The following is a 19,801-nucleotide window of genomic DNA, read 5'->3' as shown; positions in this document are numbered from 1 at the left end:
CCTTCGCTCCGCGTTGCTCGCTGTCAAGTACCGCTTTTGCCGGGAGCTCTTGACATGCAGTCTGCTCCATCTGCATTCGCTTCCGCAGTTTGTCCCAAAAGCACCGGAATATTTGATCCAGCCGATGCTGGAAGTCGGCGATGGTGCAAGGACGATGCCCCGGACTTGGTTGCAGGCTCGCTGCTGCAGGTAAGCGGGCAGCCGCCATTTTGTGGTCGCCACGAGGGATAGGTTTTCCGGGCTTGTTGCTCTGCATACATGCTGATTGCTCCAGTCGCTTGTTGCGGACCGGGATGACCCCCACCGGTCCGGGGGGGGGGGGGGGGGGGTAGGAAGTAAGCACGCTTTAGAGTATTTTTATGGGGCCGTGGACGGGAAGAGCGGACGTCCCCTCCCGCATCGAACCCCATTAGGCCTCAGTTGCTTGAGTGGGGCACCTGGGTGTCGATCCGCCAACGTGTGGTAGCAGGTTGGTCGCCTGGGTGTTCCCCTGCTTGTTAAAAGCTAACCAGGAGACAGACGCGCCAAGTTTAGTTTTTTTTCCCCCCAAAACAGTCGCTTTGGATCGGGAGCTGGGACTCAGCACGTCTGCTCAGCTTGGCTGCTTGGCTCCGCCCCCTTATATATATATATATTTAATCAATATCATTGTACGTGTATTTTGATAATATATATTTATAATTTTATATATATATTAATATTAAACTACACGTAGACAGTGTATGTGTATATATGTGTATGTGTGTATATGTGCATATATATATATACTTAGATCATAGTATATATAATGTTATTTTACACTGTTTTAAACTTTAATTACTTTTTTTTCAGACAGCAGGACAACTGACAATTGTCACAACTGTCATTACAGGCACTCCCCCTGCTGGCAATGCCTTGGACGGCTATGCCGTCCATGTGATCGTGAGGTCCTTGCAAGAACCTCGCGATCACATGGCCCAGGGGGGCCGAAGAGGACGGAGGGGGACTTCCTGGGCTCCCAGGTGAGTCCCCATACCGGGATTGCCGGCGACCGGGTATGTAGAAAGGACGGTTTGGGCATTCTAGAGCCGAGTCCCCAAGGACGGCATAGAACGCCCGCCCGCCGTCCTTAAGGGGTTAAAACACATAGTTAATAGGCTGAAAAGAAACAGGCAGCCATCAAGTTGAGCCTTTCGCACATCTGTTTTTGCTGTTGATCTAAATGAGCTTTAAAATGTTCTAGTTTGGTTACATATTTTTTTTTTATCCTTATTGCTTTCCACGTATTGATGCCCTAAAGCAAAATGTATAATCTGAAATATCACATGTGGAAATATGAGCTTTCAAAATCCATCTCAGGCTTTCTAGGCAACAGATTATATGCAAGTGACATCAGCGGAAACACGACTGGCCACAGAAGGTGGGGGCTGAGAGCTGGGTCTCTGAGTGTGTCCAACTAGCAATGACAAGAAGAGGGGGAAGAAAAGTACCCGCTTCAATAGGAGAAGCTTGAGCAAGTGCTTCGAATCCTGTATCTTGGCAACAAGGCTTCTGTTCAACATTGAGGAGGGGCGTGGCGTGAGAGGACTTGCCTTTTAATACCATCAGAGAAGGACTCTCCTGAGCTGTTCTTGCAGACCTTTTTTTTCTTCTTTTTTTTTTTATCTTGAGTTAAAAAGAATCTGGTTTTATTTTCAGATTTAAGAAGCAGGGCTAGTTTTGTTTTTTTCCAATTCTTTTTGAAGCGGGAGTGCGACAGATTAGCATGGTAAGGACAAAAATAAAACTATTACTCCAGAAAGTAAAAACTTCAGCTATAACTATATATTTTTTCTTAAACACAGATGCATGCTAGGCTTGGTTGCAGACCAGAGTATATATTTTAATTACGTAAAATAGCATTTCTTCTTGTTTGAGATTTAAAAAAAAAAAAACATAAATGTGTGTGTATGTGTATATATATATATATATATATATATTATAGTGTGTGTTTGTAATATATGATAGTTATTAGCGCATTAACACTTTCTATATGTGATGTGTCACGTAATTCTAAAGTTTACGATCATGATGGAAAACATGTTCAGTATAATGCATCCTTTATAGCAGACTGCAAATAAAATGATACATTGGCGGTAAGTCCTAAATAGATGCTTGCGACCCTGCAATTAAACCTGCCATGCAATTATGTATTGCTTTAAAGTTTTAACACTTTCAGCACTTTGTAAAAGGATTGCCTAAATGATTCAGTTCCAAGTTTTGTGGGGACTGCGGAGAACTAAGATTGTAGATAAATGGGTTAATACTGAAGCGGTTTCTGTTTTCATCAGCTGCCAAGACCTTGTTACTGCGTCAACTTTCTTAGCAGCCCAGAGCTAAGCCTGAGCATATTTAGTTGAATAAGCATTTGCTGCAAATAGCACATTTATTCTGGGTAGGCCTGTGGACCCTAACTTGTGTACTGTATTCCAACCCTTTAGTACAGTCCAACAGTCAGTTAAGTGTTTCTGAGGTAACCCCAAATGTATTTATTTTTGTTTGCTTTTGTTATTTTTGGGGTTGTGTCTAATTAATGGTGCTTTCTGTCTTATCTTCTTGGGATTATAATGCTTCTGCTAAAAAAAATATATAAATTGTGTGTGTTCATTGATAGAGAGTGAAGCACCCCCATAATGTATTAGCATAGCTCTTAAGTGCAAGGCTTTTGTGTAAAGGTGCTTAGAAAAATATCAAACTGGAGCACAAATGAACTATTTGGGATTTGTCTCTATGATCCAAATTGTCAACTAAATGGCTCAAATTTGTATATCCTCTAAATGGTAATGGCTTGCTAAATCAACTTTTATTTTAATATTTCCTTGTGCTACATTTATTTAGAGACAGCGTGTTACTATTTTTCTTGCTAATTAGAAGTAGAGATCCAGGATATGTAAGGGTCCCTGAGAACCCATGTTAAACCGTGAAATGGCTTTGATGGGTTGAATTCCTAAAATAATTAAGTAGGGGTCCCTTATTAACCATGGGAGAGCCGAGATTTCACCCCACCTATGTCTTCCCCTTCAGTAAGATGTTAACCGTATTATGTAAAGGTGGGGGTTCCTTTCGGCTTCAACAACCAGACAAGGTGGTACGCAGTGAATGTCAAGAGTGCAGATGGGGCAAATAAAATAATTTAGCCGCAGCGTCCCAATGCCATGGCCATTACTATAGCACAGTAACAGGGGAAACACAAGCGTTTGAATATAGGAAGGAGGATACATTTGACACTCTTTCTAGAACAGCCCAGCCAATGATATTACACCCCCTTTTCCGCAGCCCAGCAGATGAGGACCATGCAAGGTGAGACATTCCCTGCAGAAGATGACCAGGTTTTTCTAGGTGGGGAATGAGAAGAGGATATCTGCCCTTTTTGGTTGAGTAATGGACACTTATTGTATTAACCCATCGTGTCTAAGGATTGAGGGAGGAGACAATTCTGAATAATGGAGGTTCTTTAATTTTCAAGGGGCATTCCAGGGATTGCTTGAGAGCATTCTTAGCTGATATTCTGATGGGTCTCTGTTTTGTGTATTTATTTTCGTTACAATACAACTTGTAAATACGATGAGTTTCAGTCGAATTGAGGAAAACAAAACCGGACCAGATTTAAAAAATCCAAATCGCTAATGTCCAGTGAATAAACCACTTCATTTAAAAAAGAAAACATTTAAACCGTTGGCACGGTGCCCCCTTAGATCTTTTCTATTGTAATCTGCTGCCAAGAGCTCATGGCAATGCGGGGGGTCAGGCTGAATGATAGAGCACAGGCCTTACAGGATCACAGAAATTGGGTGGGGAAATTTACTAGGATCAGGGAAGTGGAACGTTTAATCTATTATGTATTTACATTTCTTTAAAAAAAAATAAAAAATTTGTTCTACAATCTAATCATTCATTCCCTACCTTTTTAGCCACACAGCGATTTTTAATTCTTCCCCATATACCTTTGATAATGTGCTCTTTCCTTATAAACAATGTAGTTTTCTTATGTACCTAGTTTCTGAAATTAATATAATTGTAGTGATTTAAAAAAAAAAATATATATATATATATATATATTTTAAATACTTGCTTAACGAGTTCTATTGTACGGATGGGATATTTTCCTGTGTTGACCAATATTTCCATATGATTTTACTTTCATCACTTGCTAGATTAAAAAGATGAGGAATTTCGGGTAGAAAAGAGTTACCCTGAAGGAGTTTATGTGAGGTTAGGTCATTTGGGATTGGGAAATTGATCTACCTCGTATTGTAGAAAAATTAGGCAGGTTATATTTTGCTAACACTGCTAATCTTACATAACTATAACTCTCACAGCAAAATACATTTGTTCAACAAGAAATTAATGGAAATTCCGATTTGGGTAAATACTGTCAGTCATGAATGCTCTGTTTGGATCAGAATTGTTGTGTGGGTTTTTTTTAATGATATTTATGAGATTAGTTTGTCTTGGAACATGTCGATCTATATTTAAATTACACGTGGTTAGCTAAAATCTTATACTTGTCAAGCCTCTTCCTAGCTTGTATGGAAATAATTCCTAGGTTTTGTATCTTACTTTTTTTGGCATGATTGCTTCAGGACTGTGTTTATAGCTTCTTTGCATCACCATACTGTACAATAGTGGTTCTAGTTCTTATATGGTCTTTTTAAGGTGAAGGTCCATGCTTTCTTTGTTTGGAAATGTATGTATACATATGTTTGTTTGGCTATTTGTACGTATTTGTTTTGTCTATTTTTGTGTATGGGGTGTCTGTACATATTATGTGATTTTTTGTATGCGTATACAGTATGTTCCGGTGCTTCGGGCTCACCTGTTGCCAACATGTCAATAAAATCTAGCACATCCCTATAGACAAAATTGACAGTACAATGGATCAATTGAAGTGACATTAAACTCGACACTGTCATTGAATGCCACCTTTGCCAAGTCAGTTCAGAAATCTATGCCCAACTAGATCTTCCCTACTCAATTGTAAGTGTTATTAATGTGATGTGGTAGCGTCTAGAAGCAACAGACAGTCATGCCCACAGAGCGAGTTGTAAATGGTATAGCACATAAAAAACTATCATCTGTTGTATCACTCATCACACCATTCCAAATCACCTTTGGAAGCATCATCAGTACAAGAACTGTGCGTCGGGAGGTTCCTGAATTGGGTTTCAATGGCTGAGCAACTGTATACAAACCTGACATAAGCATGAGCAATACCAAGCGTTAACGTGATTGATGTAAAGCATGCCTCCACTAAACTTTGTAGTAAGGGAAATGTGTTCTTTGTGGTGGTGAATCACACTACACTATATGGCAGTCTCATGGACGAATCTAGAGGGGTGGATGCTGGGAGAAAATTAACTACCAGAATGCATAGTACCTACTATGAAGATGGGGGCTGTTTTCCAAGGTTTGTCCTGTGGCAACTGAAACTAAGATATTAATTCTACAGGATACAAACACATTTTAGACATGTTGATGCTTGCAACTTTGTGGCAACAGATTAGGGAAGGTCCTTTCCTGTTTTACCATGAATGTCCCCTTGTGTCCTAAGCAAGATCTATGAAGACATGTTTTTTTGTGAAATTCTGCACATAGCTCTGGCCTCAACCCCACCTAACACCTTTGGGAAGAATTGGAATGCCAAATGAGAGTTGGTCCTTCTTGTCAAACATCTTTGCCTGATCTCATAAATGCTCTCGGCTGAATTGGCACAAATTCCAACAAATACAATCCAAAATCTTATAGAAATACTTTCCAGTAGAGTGGTGGCTGTTATAGCCACATATGTGTGTAGGGGAAGTTACTCCATATTAATACCTGAGATTTTGGAGTGTAATGTACGACAATCTCATATAGGTGTGATGGTCTGGTGTCCACGTACTTTGAGCCATCTGTATACGTGTGTGTGTATGTTAGCTATTTGTTTAATTCGAACTTGAATTCAGGGTTCTGTCTCGTCATCTCTGGTGTCTTCTTTGGTGCATTTAGGGACATCCGGGTAATGTCCAGAATCAATGCAGCGTAAGCACTTGTGCTGTGATCAGTATTCTCAGAACGTTCTGTACACGGTCCTCCTTAAGTTGGGCTGGGCAGAGATCCTACCTCTATGGGCTGACAGATGGATGCACCCACTTTCATACCTCCCATTGTTTTGTGGTTTGCTTACTACTGAGCACCCTTTTCTGTCATATCCGCTCTATCGTGGCTTTAAATACCTAATAAAATAACATACAGTTTATGTATTAAAATATACCATTTGCCAAAACTATAAAACCACCCTGAACCATCCCATAAACCCCTCTGCCACTGCTGAATGTTTATTGTTGTGCATTTTAGGCAGTGCCCAGCTAGTAAGGTTATGCACACATGCGGATATATTCCAGTTTCTATCCAAATAATCAATGAATGAGAATGTTTCAACTCATTTCCAAATGAGACCCTTTGTGTTGTTGCTGGAGAAAAAGTAAAACAAATCATATATTGGTAGTTTCTAATGGATCACTTTTCTTTTGCTGCATTAATTGATTTGACATATGGGGCTGCTTTTAACCAATTTAATAGATTTAACATTTAAAGAAGATTTGGGGAGAATGTAGAGGTAATGCTTTCTATTAGTTATATGCAGGTTAGACGTATGAAGCTGGGTATAGGGCGATAATAAACATTGCATTTTAGCTTCCTTGGTGTAATGAAAGGATGACAGTAATTATCTGGAGACTATTAAGGGGTGATATATTGAGCCCACTGAAAAAAAAAAATGTAATTTAACCCCTTAAGGACCAAACTTCGTGAATAAAAGGGAATCATGGCATGTCATACATGTCATGTGTCCTTAAGGGGTTAAGGATAACTTGAAAATTAAAATGTGAAAATTAGATTTTTGTTTTACAACAGACCTTTAGCTGACATGGAAAGGAGGATTTTATCTAGAAATGCTGCTTAACAAGTAACCGTGTCTCCTTTATTTCACTGCAATAACCTCCATTACACGAGCACACTGGGCGTACTGCACTGACAAATTCTCAATGCAATCTTGTGACTGCTGACGACAGCCCTGAACTACTGTGGACAGTATTACACCATTATTTTACAGGAGTCCCAGCCTAAAATGCCAAACCATCGCAATATGGTTTTGACACTTACCTGGGCCTTACAGCCTGCTAACATTGCTTCTAATCTAGTCGAGCAGCAGAAGCTAAATAATGTTCACTTATTGGCTGACACTGTCAGCTGAGCACCCTCAGCCAATGAATGCATTCATGTCATGGAAAAAAAACTGCACTGCTTTTGGTCAAATATCTGACACTCGGTGGAATCTAGGTAATTGTCAAACCATATTAAAAACAGTTTGCCAAGTACTCTGCGATTGCGAAAGGGCCTTCATGGCACCATAATCACTACAGTAGGCTATGAGTGTTCTTTTAAACTTACCTGTAATCCAATGGTAAGTGGCCATTTTGAGCCTTGATAAATTAAATAATATAAATTTGGGTTATTGTAGCTACTCAGTTTGCTTCACCATTCCACAAAATGTTGAATGGATTTTTCTCTTATTTATAAAGACCACAAGATAATTTGTCTGAGCAGTCCTTTGACTAACCATAACAAAACGGTTAAAATCACATACTGTCATTTTCTCTGTGTAATCAAAAACATAAAAAATATTCATAGAATTCTCCCCCCCAAGGTGCATTCATATCGTGCTGTATGTGGGAACTTAACTGATACTGTTTCACAAGGTGTAAGTAATTCTTCAGTCAGTAACATGTTAATACAGGAGTATGTAGTGTATGTTATCTGACATTTACAAAAAAAATGTGTAGAAAATTTGAAGCACATTAAATATGCAACATAAAAAAAATCTGAACAGTTTTCAAGTTTGACAAGGGATCTAGCCTCTTCTTCTAGTTTATGTTGTAGCTAGGGACTGTCTGAAATCTCCCGGCTAACCACAGCCTTTGTGGGAGACTTGTTCAACATGTTTGACAGGTAATGGGTTAGTTGGCTCCCATCCAAACTTCTATTATAAGTGGCAAGCCTTGTATCTAGGTCAGCTTTCTAAAAAAGATTAACAATAGTTTATGTCATTTGGCAGATTTCTGCTATGTATTTGTGGAGTAGTTGCTGCAGTATAGTTACATAGTTACATAGTTACATAGCTGAAAAGAGACTTGCGTCCATCAAGTTCAGCCTTCCTCACATATGTTTTTGCTGTTGATCCAAAAGAAGGCAAAAAACCTAGTCTGAAGCGCTTCCAATTTTGCCACAAACTAGGAAAAAATTACGTCTTGACCCCAAAATAGCAGTCAGATGTCTCCTTGGATGAAGCAGCTATTACCCCACTAATTAGAAATTATGTCCCTGTATGTTATGTTTTTGCAAGTATTTGTCCAATTGCAGTTTAAACATCTGTAATGACTCTGACAAAACCACCTCTTCAGGCAGAGAATTCCATATCATTTTTGCTCTTACTGTAAAAAAACCTTTTCTTTGCCTTAGGTGAAATCTCCTTTCTTCCAGCCTAAATGTGTGACCTTGTGTCCTATGTATAGCCCTGTTTATGAATAGATTTCCAGATAAAGGTTTGTACTGGCCCCGAATATGTTTGTATATATAGGCGCCGTTTTTCCAAACTAAACAGATTTCATTTTTTTATTTTTTTTTATTCTTTATTTTTTTCTGTGCAAAGGTGGTTACAGGCATATATCAGGTGCCACAACAGTATGCATCAATTGAGCATCAGGGTTATCACAGTGACATTGCAGAGAAGTGCACATTTTTTGTTTGTAAGCTAGGATAAGCTAGGTATAGCAGTAGCATCAATTTAGTTGGTAACCGTTTGGCACATAACAATAAAACATTTAAAGAGAAACATTCTCATGGCACATAGCTGTAGTGCAGTGGGAATAGAGCTGGTGTGAGGGTACTAGTTGTCGGCCTGAGCATAAGTAGCCTAGTCTTTGGGCCTGGAGCTTGATGGTCTATAGTGTGTTGTCTTGCGCTGGGGCCGTGTTGCGTTGGTGGAAGCCGTGCTGTGTTTCGTGGCATGGGTTCATAGCGACTGTGTGTGCTGTAGAGCCGGTTCTGATATTTTAGTGTCTATCTCCCTGGTGTTGAGCAATAGCGGGTGGTCTAGTGTCCCTGTCTGCTGTATTCTAGGTGGCCCCTATTATCCCGGGGGGGAGGGGGGTACTCAAAGGAGCTATATGTGAGTTGCTATAGGGTGCCCATGACTGCAAGTGCTAGTGTGGGTGTTCCATAACAAGAATCCGAAAGAAAGAAAACAAAAACAAACTTATAACAACAACATGGTTGGTTTACAAGTTCAGTGGGTGCAGCAAGTGGTGTTGCTGAGGTATGGTGGTTGATAAACCTGGTAATTTCGGGGCTGCCTCAGGTTTTGGCTGCTATTTTGGTTGCTATCCCTGCTCCTCTGGGGACAAATGGGACCACTGTTGCGGGGTTCCAGGTGGAGCCGTGAGCCGGCGTAGTGCTGGTCACCGAGGGGAGATGAGGGGTCGAAGGGATTCCCAGTGTCGGTAGCAGTTCATTTGCCTCTTGCAAGTCCCAGATGGTGTAGGCTGCAGTCTCGTGGTTGATGAGCAGTGTGCACAAACCTCTCCAGTGGTAGATGATTTTATGCTGGCGTAGGAGGGCTGTAAAGGGTTGGAGTGTGCGTCGCCATGCCAGAGTGGATCCTGACAGATCCGCATAGAAGGAAAGCTGCATGTTTTCGAACGGATATGGTGAGTGGTTTTGCGTGGTCTGCATTACCGCCCGCTTGTCCCCGTGGTTTTGAAAACGGACTATAAGGTCTCGTGGGGCCGTTGTTGGGGCCTTGGCTGCTCGTGGCAAGCAAAACATATGTTCTATGGGCACCTGCCTGGCTTGCTTGGGAGGTAGGAGCGTTTGTATCAGTCTCCTCAGTGTGTGGGGGAGCTCAGTCTCCGGTATCTCCTCTCCGATTCCTCGGATTTTAATGTTCCAGCTGCGGCTCCGATCCTCCAACGTTGCTATTCCCTGCTCATAGGTAAGGTGCTGTTGTTTGAGGGCTTGGACCGTTTGCTGCAAGAGTTGTGTGTGTTGCTTGGTGCACTGGGAGTCTGCCTCCAATGTGCCCAGGTGGCCTGTTAGGCCCTGCAGGTCTGTGCGCAGTTGGGCCATGTCGGCCTGTATTGTTAGTCGGAGCTCTGCCAGGAGGCCTTTCATGACCGAGACGGTCACCGATGAGGAGTCTGGTCTCGGAGGTGACTGGCGGGGTGATAGTCTGTGGAGTCACCGTCTCTGCCTCTGTGGTGAAGTCATCGGATACGTCCGAGCTGTAGTTGTCGTAGGTGGCCATGTTTGGGCCTTGGGCACTGAGCGCTTGCTTCCACATGTCACCTATAGTTTGGTGTTGCCGCGGGTTGTCGGGCTTTGGTTTTTTAGTTTTGCGACCCATGTCGTTAGCGGCAGTCCGTGGGTCAGTTTAATGCTGTTTTTGTTCAGATGGGTCCTCGTTAGCGGGCCCAAAGTGCTAGTTCGCTGGAGAGCTCGCTTGGCGTGCGGTCATTCAGGTTGGTTGCTTGGCTCCGCCTCTCAGATTTAATTTTTTTAACCTTCCTTCATAACTAAAATGCTCCATTCCTTTTATCAATTTTGTAGCTCGTCTCTGGACTTTTTCTAGTGCCATGATATCTTTCTTTAGAACAGGTGCCCAAAATTGCACAGCATATTCAAGGTGTGGTCTTACCAGCGATTTATAAAGAGTCAACATTATATTTTCATCCCGAGAATTTATGCCCCTATTTATACATGACAAAACCTTACTGGCCTTAGCAACTGCAGATTGACATTGCATATTGCTGCCTAATTTGTTGTCTATAACAATTCCCAAATCCTTCTCGTGTGTAGTTATCACTAGTTCACTACCATTTAGGGTGTAAATTGCTTGTGCATAACTTTGCATTTCTCTACGTTAAATTTCATCTGCCATTTTAGTGCCCAGTCCCCCAATCTATCCAAATCCCTCTGCAGCAAAGCAATATCCTGCTCACATTTTATTACTTTACAAAGTTTTGTGTCATCTGCAAACACTGATACATGGCTTTCAATGCCTATTTCAAGATCATTTGTAAATATGTTAAATAGAAGTGGTCTCAAAACAGAACCCTGAGGGACACCACTTACCATTTTTGTCCAGCCTGAACATTTACCATTAATGACAACTCGTTGTACTCTATCCTTAAGCCAATGTTCTACCCAAGAACAAGAATATTCATCTAGACCAATTTCTTTTAGTTTGAAGATTAACCTATTGTGAGGAACCGTATCAAATGTCTTGGCAAAATCCAAGTTGATCAGATCCACTGCAACACCTGATCTATACTTCTACTTACTTCTTCGTAGAATGCAATTAGGTTTGTTTGACATTACCTATGTTTCATAAAACCATGCTGATTATTGCTAATAACAAAGTTCTTCCCAATGAATTCCTGAATATTATCCCTTAATAGCCCTTCAAATATTTTCCCAGTTACAGAAGTTAAGCTGACAGGTCTATAATTTCCAGGCAAGGATTTTGAACCCTTTTTAAATATAGGAAAAACATCTGCCTTCCTCCAATCCTCCGGTACAATACTTGAAGCAAAAGAATCTTGAAAAATTAAATACAGAGGTTCACTTATTTCCCCACTTAGCTCCTTAAGTATGTTGGCTGTTTGTGGTATTATGTGTGTGGGCTGTGGTTTTATATTTGAGTTTGTTGTTTTGTTTTGTTTTGTGGTTGGGTAGCATGTGGAGGTTTTGTAATTGCTTATGGGTTTTCTGTGGTATTTTGTTTGGTTGATTGTGGTATTTTGTGGGTGTTGTGTATGGGCTATTGTAATATGTTATTATAAAGTTTTTCATTTTTAGCTTTCCCTCTTACTTTAAAGGGTTACTCCAACCACCATGACCCCTTCTGCTTTCGAAGTGGTTATGGTGATTTGAGTCTGGATGTACAGTATTTTAGCTTGAATCAATGCACATGCAGAGTTTTTTTCAGCATTGTGTTTTTCTGTGTGTGTGTGGGGATGCACTGTGTGTGAGTGGGTGTGTGTGTGTGTTTGTATGTAGGATGCATTGTGTGTGTGTAGGGATGCATTGTGTGTGTGTTTAGGGATTCATTATGCAGTGTGTGTGTGTAGGGATGCAGTGTGTGTGTGTTCATGTAGGTATACAGTGTGTGTGTAGGGATGCAGGGTGTGTAGGGATGCAGTATGTGTGTGTGTGTAGGGATGCAGTGTGTGTGTGTGTGTGTGTCATTCCCTCCATCCCAGTAAGTAGTGTCTGTTTCTGTCCGTGTGTGTTTGTGTGTAGGCGGTGCATTGTGTGTGTCTGTTTGTGTAAGGGATGAATAGTGTGTGTTTGTAGGAATGCATTGTGTTTTTCTGTCTGTGTGTGTTTGTGTGTGTGTATGTAGGGATGCACTGTGTGTGTGTGTGTGTATGTAGGGATGCATTGTGTGTGTGTGTGTGTTTTTAGGGATTAGGGTGTGTGTGTGTGTGTGTTTTTAGGGATTGTGTGTGTGTGTGTGTGTTTTTAGGGATTAGGGATGCAGTGTGTGTGTAGGGATGCAGTGTGAGTGAGTGAGAGCGTGTTCGCTGGGTAGAAAAGGGGGTGTGGGGGCTAAAAAGGGAGCATCTTTTTTTCATATATATTTATTTTGTAATGTAATTTAATTTGGTGTCCTACCAGCACCCAGGGAGGAGGCAGCATATTCCGATGGTGCTGCAGGGGCTCTCTGACTTCACCTTTGCCAGGTGAAGGCTCTTGTGTGCAAGTGCCGGCACCATGTGTAATCGCGTGTTGCCGTGGTTACCGTGGCAACGCTCTGAAAACCGAGACTTAGCACGGAGGTGAAGGCAGAGAGCCTCCTCCCCTTCCTGCATCCCAAACTCTGCAAAGACCCGGGGAGGGAGATAAAAAGATCTCCCTGACCGAGTCTGTGTGCATGTAAGGGGCCTGGGCTTGTGGGGCTCTCAGGTGGCCTGGGCCACTTACAAGTGAATTGGCTGTACCCCCCGACTGGCCCATGGTTGCAGGCATCGAAGTTGCGGTCGCGACCCTTGCGACTGTGGTAAGTATGCCACTAGTGCCAGTGTGATCTAAACTTCTCTCACTTGTAGGTTTCGAGTTCAAGTCCTCATCTTCACATGAAATTGGGGTCCTTCCTTGTTTGTTTATTAAAGTGGCTTTTTCACACCTCTCCACGCCCTCAAAAAAGAGCATATTATAAAACTAATACATGAAAAGCTCTGCAGGGATCATCTTCAAATAAGTATAACTCACCTTAGCTGCACACCAACTGGTGATGTCACCATTGGGGCTCTTTGCAAAATATGCAAGGGACCCAAAAGGTGACAGAGCAACTTAACGGTAAATGGCCTGCATAACACAGATGATTTAATTATGTTCAAATGCATTATGCCTGTAGTATAATGAATATGTGTTTCACTTATTTTTAATTAGGTTCAGTATTGGGACATCATATACAGAAGGTGGTTCAAGAGACCTCTCTGAGTGGTGAGTTTACAAATTTTTATTTTTGCGCACCTGTTCCCCACTTCAGTGCTGCCTCCAATCCTGTGCCCAGTAAAATGAACCACATTGTGGAGATGCAAGGTTTCCCCCTTTGAGCCATCACTCCAGGCAGAATATTTACATTTTGCTATAAAGCATGCACTTATCTCTCCTTGTTTACATTTTTACTGTAACTTTTAATAGCAACATGGCAGAAATATAAATTTTTGCTACATGGCAGAAATAGCAGGGCAATTACCCATTTTTTTCAGACCCTCTTTCAATTTGCTCACACCATGGGGAATTATCAGAGCAGGTGGACAGGTGCCTATCCACTCCTATTTTAAACCACTCAACTGTAGCCTATAACCCAGCACCAGCTTCTTAAAGGAACGCCATAGTGTTGGGAAGAAAAAAATATTTCCTTTTCTTCCATGCTGCTCTCCCGCCAACGTGGCTGAGATCATCGAAATCTCAGCCAGTCCAATACCTTTTCACAGGAAAACATTTGGAGGCTAGTTGAGTGACTGCTACTAGAGAATGGCACTGTTTTCAGCTGCAGTATTAAAACCGGGGAACATGTCACCATGACCACTTCATTGAGATTGCGTGGTTTGGGTGTCTGTAGTGTCCTAGTAAATATATGCGCAAATGATGAAAAATAAACTGAATGAATTAATTTTGTTTACCACGCAATTTGATTTTTGTTTAATTTGGTCATATGGTGATTTGGTCATATGTGATTGAGTCGTCTGTCTACACCCCACCCCCATCTCTAATAATATTTTAGGAAAGTCTTCCATAACATTCTGTATACTAATGAGGGCTTTGTTTCTCAACACAATTACAATTAATCTCACAACACGTGCCTGCAAGTCTTCAGAAGAGGAAAATTTAGTTGGTCCTCCTCCTATTTAACACTAGCTTTCCACACGACATGTGGCTAGGGAATTGAAGGGGGATTGTGCTCACCTCAGTTTGTAAATTATTACGGGGTCACTTTAAGCACCATAACAACCTTGTAATTGTGAAGACTATGGTACAGAGAGACCTTGCACTCAATGTCAGTATTGAGAGTGGCATATAACTGCATTGCTGTGTAAAAAAATATGCAGCTATAAGCAGATCCCCTGTCTCAGACACTGCAAAGGAAGACTTTTCAGGTTTTTTTTTTTTTTTGCCTGGTCAGTTTTGTCCAACGTGTGTGTGCATGCACACATAGTCAGTGGCATCTGCATTCACTGCACACAGCCAAGTTAATAGTGTAATTAATCCTATATGGTGAGTGGAATTGTGCCTGTGGAATAAACTGCTTTTATCATAGATCCTGGACAGGTGTTTATGGAATGGATCAGACCCTGTAAACCAGAAACGAAAAGGCAGTGATTGGTGGAACCTCTCCCAGCTTCTCTAAACTGTATATTGTTAGTATGCATCAACGCATAAGGGTCATTTTGTCCTTTGTTACCAATTAATGTATTTGTTCTTTTGGGCCTCCCCAGCACATTATGCACTGATTGGGAGAGGACCTTGCCACCATTGCATCTGGTTTACTAAAAAAAAAAAAGAAAAAAAAAAAAAGAAAAACAGTACAATATTAATAGACAAATACAAAAGATAAAAGGGGACCTTCCTGTCAGCTGGGATCTAGAAATTAAGGTTGTTTAGATTGTAAGATCACAAGCTATCTAGCTAAGTATTAAAGTATAAAATGGGTAGTTGAGATATCAAGGGAAATGTGAAAGCGATGATTAAAGAATATGTGTAGCCACTATTGATGTGTAAAGAAAGTAATGAGAAAGAATTTAGATATTAGACAGCTGGAAAAGTTTGCAGTTTACTCTACTCGCTCCTCGGCAGCCCAGCCTCTGATATGCTTAACCTCACGCCATACTAATCCAAACCAGTGGACCCCAGGCACGATAATGACTTCAATCAACTAAAGATGTCATGGACTCATGGTGCCTGGAGTGTCCCTTTAAATCACTTTGTTTATGCAGTCTAGCCACACCTTCCCTGGCTGTGCATACACAGTTCCTGAAAAATACTTTTTTTTGCATTCCTTATTGCACAGTGTGCTTAATTAGAATTTTTTTTTATCTAATTCTTGATTGGTAGCCTTCAAGAGCTTGCAACAGTCTACTGTGTGTGATTAAAGTTCAATTACAGTGCAGATAAACAAGTATTATGTAAACACAATATGCTGTAAGATCTGATTGAAAAATGAAACCATTTTTTATATGGAGGCTGTGTGATTTAGTCAGGGACTAAGGCTGCAATTAGATTTTATTTCTAAATAGCAGTGAATTAATGATCTATACACCAAAACTACTTATTTAAACTAACGTTATTTTGGTGCTTAGATTATCTCTTTAAGAAATATATGTTTGTGAGGTGTTGAAAGTAAAATGAAATATAGAACTATACACATCTTTATGTTCCAACTGGGTGCCACCATCCTAGCTCTTTGTCAATCGATGTTATAAGCTCTGCCCTTTGCACCTGGCACTAAGCATTGAGGAAGTATACAGAGCAGAGGAGGAATTAAACAATGTTTCTATTCTCATCTTTTAGCAATGTTTGCCCTGGCTTTGCATTATCTGAATTGGATTGTGACGTAATTTGCAAAATCTTTAATATAAATTTTAAAGATAGTCGAGCAGCTCATGAAGAAAAGGTTACACAACTTAAAGGTGATTTTCTGTATTTTATTCAATGGTATGAATTCCAGAGAAGTGACAGTTCCTCTTTAAGAAGTCCTGTGATGGGGGAGATGGCACTGATTGATAGGTCTCCTATGTGACAGTGTGTCAGATTACAAAATACAAAGCATTGTGCTGCATTTATTCATCTAGTTTATGTGTAGGCACATTATGTCAAGTTATTAGAATGAGGCTGCACAAAAAAAAAAGAATAAAGAAGGGAAAGGGAAAAAATAAAATAAAAATAAATGAATTTAAATAAAATTAATTAAATAAATAAAAAATAAAAAATAAGTGAATGGATAGGTCTAACTTCACTAGATATATCTGAACTATTTCCTCAGGAGTATGATTAATAAAATAGTAATTTAAAAGGATTATCAAAAAGATATATACTATTTATTCATTGACATAAAATCATAATCAGCAAAATAGTAACTCTGAGGGTGCAGAAATAACAGAAACAAATAAAACAGCAACAAGAATCCACAAACATTGGAAACAGAAATTCACTAGTAGCTAAAAATATAAAGCGCCAATAGCAGCCAATAAGTCCAAGGTGCATAAAAGTCCAAAAGGGAGTAGACAAAATGTCTTATATCCACTTAGTAGATGCAGTGTGGATACACTGGAGGTGACTCTTTTTGATAGACGAACCTGTGGTCAAGTCCAGAGTAAGTCTCTAGATTCTTCCAGCTGCCTTAGGATCTCTAAGCAGAAATAGAGAGACAAGGTCCAGGTTAGCTCAACAACCGCTCCTCGTAGGTACTTGTTTCACCTTTCTAGGCTTTATCAATGGCTGTTGATTGTTTTCCCTTTCCCTTCTTTTTTCTCAGTGCAGCCTCATTCTAATATTTTTTTTTATATATATTTAGTAGGTTTTCCTAGCAAGGCTTGGTGCCACCAGTTATTCCCTCCTTTTTTATTTTTTCACTTACACCCTACTCCTGCATTCACATTATGTCAAGTGGTTACAGGTATAGCAGGTACAGGGGGGTTACTCACTAAACAGAAAATTCGGGGGAAGTTGAATTTCAGAATATAGGTTAAAAAATTGAAGCTAACAAAATTATTAAACTGAAAATATGAGCACGTCATAGAACTTCAAATTAAGAATTCTTCTTTATTTTCTTTTCAGGAAAGGTGGAAAGAAGACATTGAACTAGAAGGCACTTGTTAAAATGCAAAAACTGATTTTTATATGTTAAATATGATAGTCTGATTATAAGCCAAACAAGAATGACATCACGGAGTCATAGCTATTTGCACCGTGCTCTCCTTACACCCCGATGGGTATCTGATGGGGCCCTCAGTGGAATAGCAGAAATCACCTCCTTCCTTTACCTTGGTCGCGGCAGTGTGGCATCAAATAGGACTCTCCTTTTGGCCAAAGGCATCACCTGCATTATCAATGCTACAATCGAAATCCCAAATTTCAACTGGCCTCAATTTGAATATGTGAAAGTTCCTCTGTCAGACATGCCCCATGCTCCTATATCCTTATATTTTGACAGTGTGGCCGATAAGATACACAGCATAGCTAGAAAACATGGTGCCACCTTGGTGCACTGCGCAGCAGGCGTTAGCCGATCGGCATCTCTCTGCATCGCCTACTTGATGAAGTATCACAAGGTGTCCCTTTTAGAGGCTTACAACTGGGTCAAAACAAGACGACCTGTAATAAGACCCAACATTGGATTCTGGAGACAACTGATTGAGTATGAACGGAAACTGTTTGGAAGATGCTCAGTGAAGATGGTGCACACACCATATGGTGTCATTCCAGATGTATATGTAAAAGAGAGGAGGAATCTGATGCCTTACTGGAGAATTTAATGAATCACAGCACTGCATCCAGAATAAAATACAATGTAGAAGATTAAGAAGCTCTTTAATTAGTTTTGTGAATCTTGAGAACACATCCTCATACCTAGAATTTATCTGCGACCATAATGTAGCAAGAACAATTGTTAATTGAATAAATGCCAAAGGATGAATTAGAGGAACATTCCTAGCACTATGCAAGCAGTTTGGTGACGTACATGATGTCTGCCGGGAACTAGTCACCTCCTCTGTGAGAACCAGAAGTTCGTTGCATTGACCCAAGCTTGGAAGTACAAGATATCTCACTGGTGGCAAACAGTTAGCTGACACTCTCAAGCAATGAGGTGGAACTGCACAGGAGGGCTTAGCTCAGGAGAGCTAATGGAAAATCTGCTGGCAATGGAGGAGGTGACTGTCCTCCAGTGGACCCCAAGTAAGTAGTCTAGCCATTAGCAAATGGTTTGACTACTTACATTGCACTGTAGTGGTTATGGTGCTTGGAGTGTTTCTTAAAGAGATTTCATGCAACTTCCTCTAGTTATCCATATAAACAGCAAAGATAAACCAAGATCCAAATAGATGTTTCAATGCTGCATATTACAGGACACATACAAAACATATCTGAATACATGATGTATGCATTTTTGTGGGTATTATATTATTATTTTTTTAATGTTTAGCCTTTTTTTTCATCCCGATAAATCCACTACATTCATCAGCAGTAGTATATTTTGTCAGACTCCCTGAAAAAAACGTAAAGTAAATAGAAAATGAATGCTTCAACATGTTATGTAACTATCTTGCTGTATACAACTTGATAAGCTACTGCATGATTGCTAGGGGGAATACAGGGTGTTAATAGCTCATTAATAAATAAATGATATATATATATATATTTTTTACATTAACATGCACATGATAGCTCAGAAGAACTTGGTTAAGTTTGTATTGCATGCATGGTGTAAAGATAACAGCAACTGGATTTAAATATAGGGTCCCTGGAACCTTTGTTTCAAGATATATTTCTCCATATGCAAAGGGAGGGTTTTGCCTGTGCTTTATCACGGACAGGTAACAACTGAAAACTTAGCAAATGTTTGAAAATGTTTAATAAATATTCTGTTCACCAAATGGCTTTATCCTTTCGTGTCATCATTTATTTATTTATTATTATTTTTTTGTGCAGAAGACTATATACAGTCTTATGCTCCTACACAAGGTGACAAGATAGTACATAGCTTATATGTGGTAGGGCATTTAGCAAATACATGCACCATTTTTAAAGGGTATAATGACAAGCTTAGAAACATACTGAGTGAACGTTCTAAGTAAACACAGCTAGACTTGACTTAAAGTTAAAGAGTAGGTTTGAAAAGGAATTAAAGGGCTAGACATGTAAATCACATATCAATATCAAACAAGCTGGGAAACCACTGGGACTGAATATCATGGGAAGAAAAAAAAGAGAAAGTGATATTACTGCAGTGCCTAAAGGTAGTTGCAGAAATAAGTAAGTCAATTGCAATCAGCCAATGCCGCTGATGGGCCAGACCAGGAAGGGTAGTTTGGTACCAGGCAGTGCTTCTTCTCCCGCCATCAGCAGGTGATACCGTGAAACAAGAACAGTCTCTTACTCCAGTCTTGCTCACCTCCTCTAGCAGAGACCTCATGGTGAGCCGGTGCCTGGTGTCCAGGGATCTTTCTTCTCCCTCCGT

The 19,801-nt window shown here is 40.3% G+C and overlaps 1 protein-coding gene across 5 annotated transcripts; it reads left to right on the top strand.

Annotated features, from left to right (window-relative positions):
- The first annotated feature begins 1,382 nt into the window (after window positions 1-1,382).
- On the top strand, window positions 1,383-19,217 carry DUSP14 (dual specificity phosphatase 14). Of its 5 annotated transcripts, none has more exons than XM_063444391.1 (4): window positions 1,383-1,747; window positions 13,510-13,563; window positions 16,135-16,253; window positions 17,401-19,217. In XM_063444391.1, exon 4 carries the CDS (start codon window positions 17,502-17,504, stop codon window positions 18,096-18,098), a length of 597 nt encoding a protein of 198 aa, XP_063300461.1. In that variant the 5' UTR covers window positions 1,383-1,747; window positions 13,510-13,563; window positions 16,135-16,253; window positions 17,401-17,501; the 3' UTR covers window positions 18,099-19,217. The 5 variants fall into 5 exon arrangements, with proteins under 5 accessions (XP_063300461.1, XP_063300460.1, XP_063300462.1 ...); XM_063444394.1 differs by lacking the exon at window positions 1,383-1,747 and adding an exon at window positions 3,289-3,357; XM_063444390.1 differs by lacking the exon at window positions 16,135-16,253.
- The last annotated feature ends 584 nt before the right edge of the window (window positions 19,218-19,801 follow it).

The sequence above is a fragment of the Pelobates fuscus genome, chromosome 1 (assembly GCF_036172605.1).
Source record: "Pelobates fuscus isolate aPelFus1 chromosome 1, aPelFus1.pri, whole genome shotgun sequence".
Taxonomy (NCBI): Eukaryota; Metazoa; Chordata; class Amphibia; order Anura; family Pelobatidae; genus Pelobates; species Pelobates fuscus.
The sequence above is the reverse complement of the archived record's forward strand: the minus strand, read 5'-3'. Positions and strand labels throughout refer to the sequence as shown.

Bases quoted from the DNA above. Each gene is read 5' to 3' on its own strand.
- DUSP14 (XM_063444392.1), top strand. From the start codon at position 17,502: ATGACATCACGGAGTCATAGCTATTTGCACCGTGCTCTCCTTACACCC.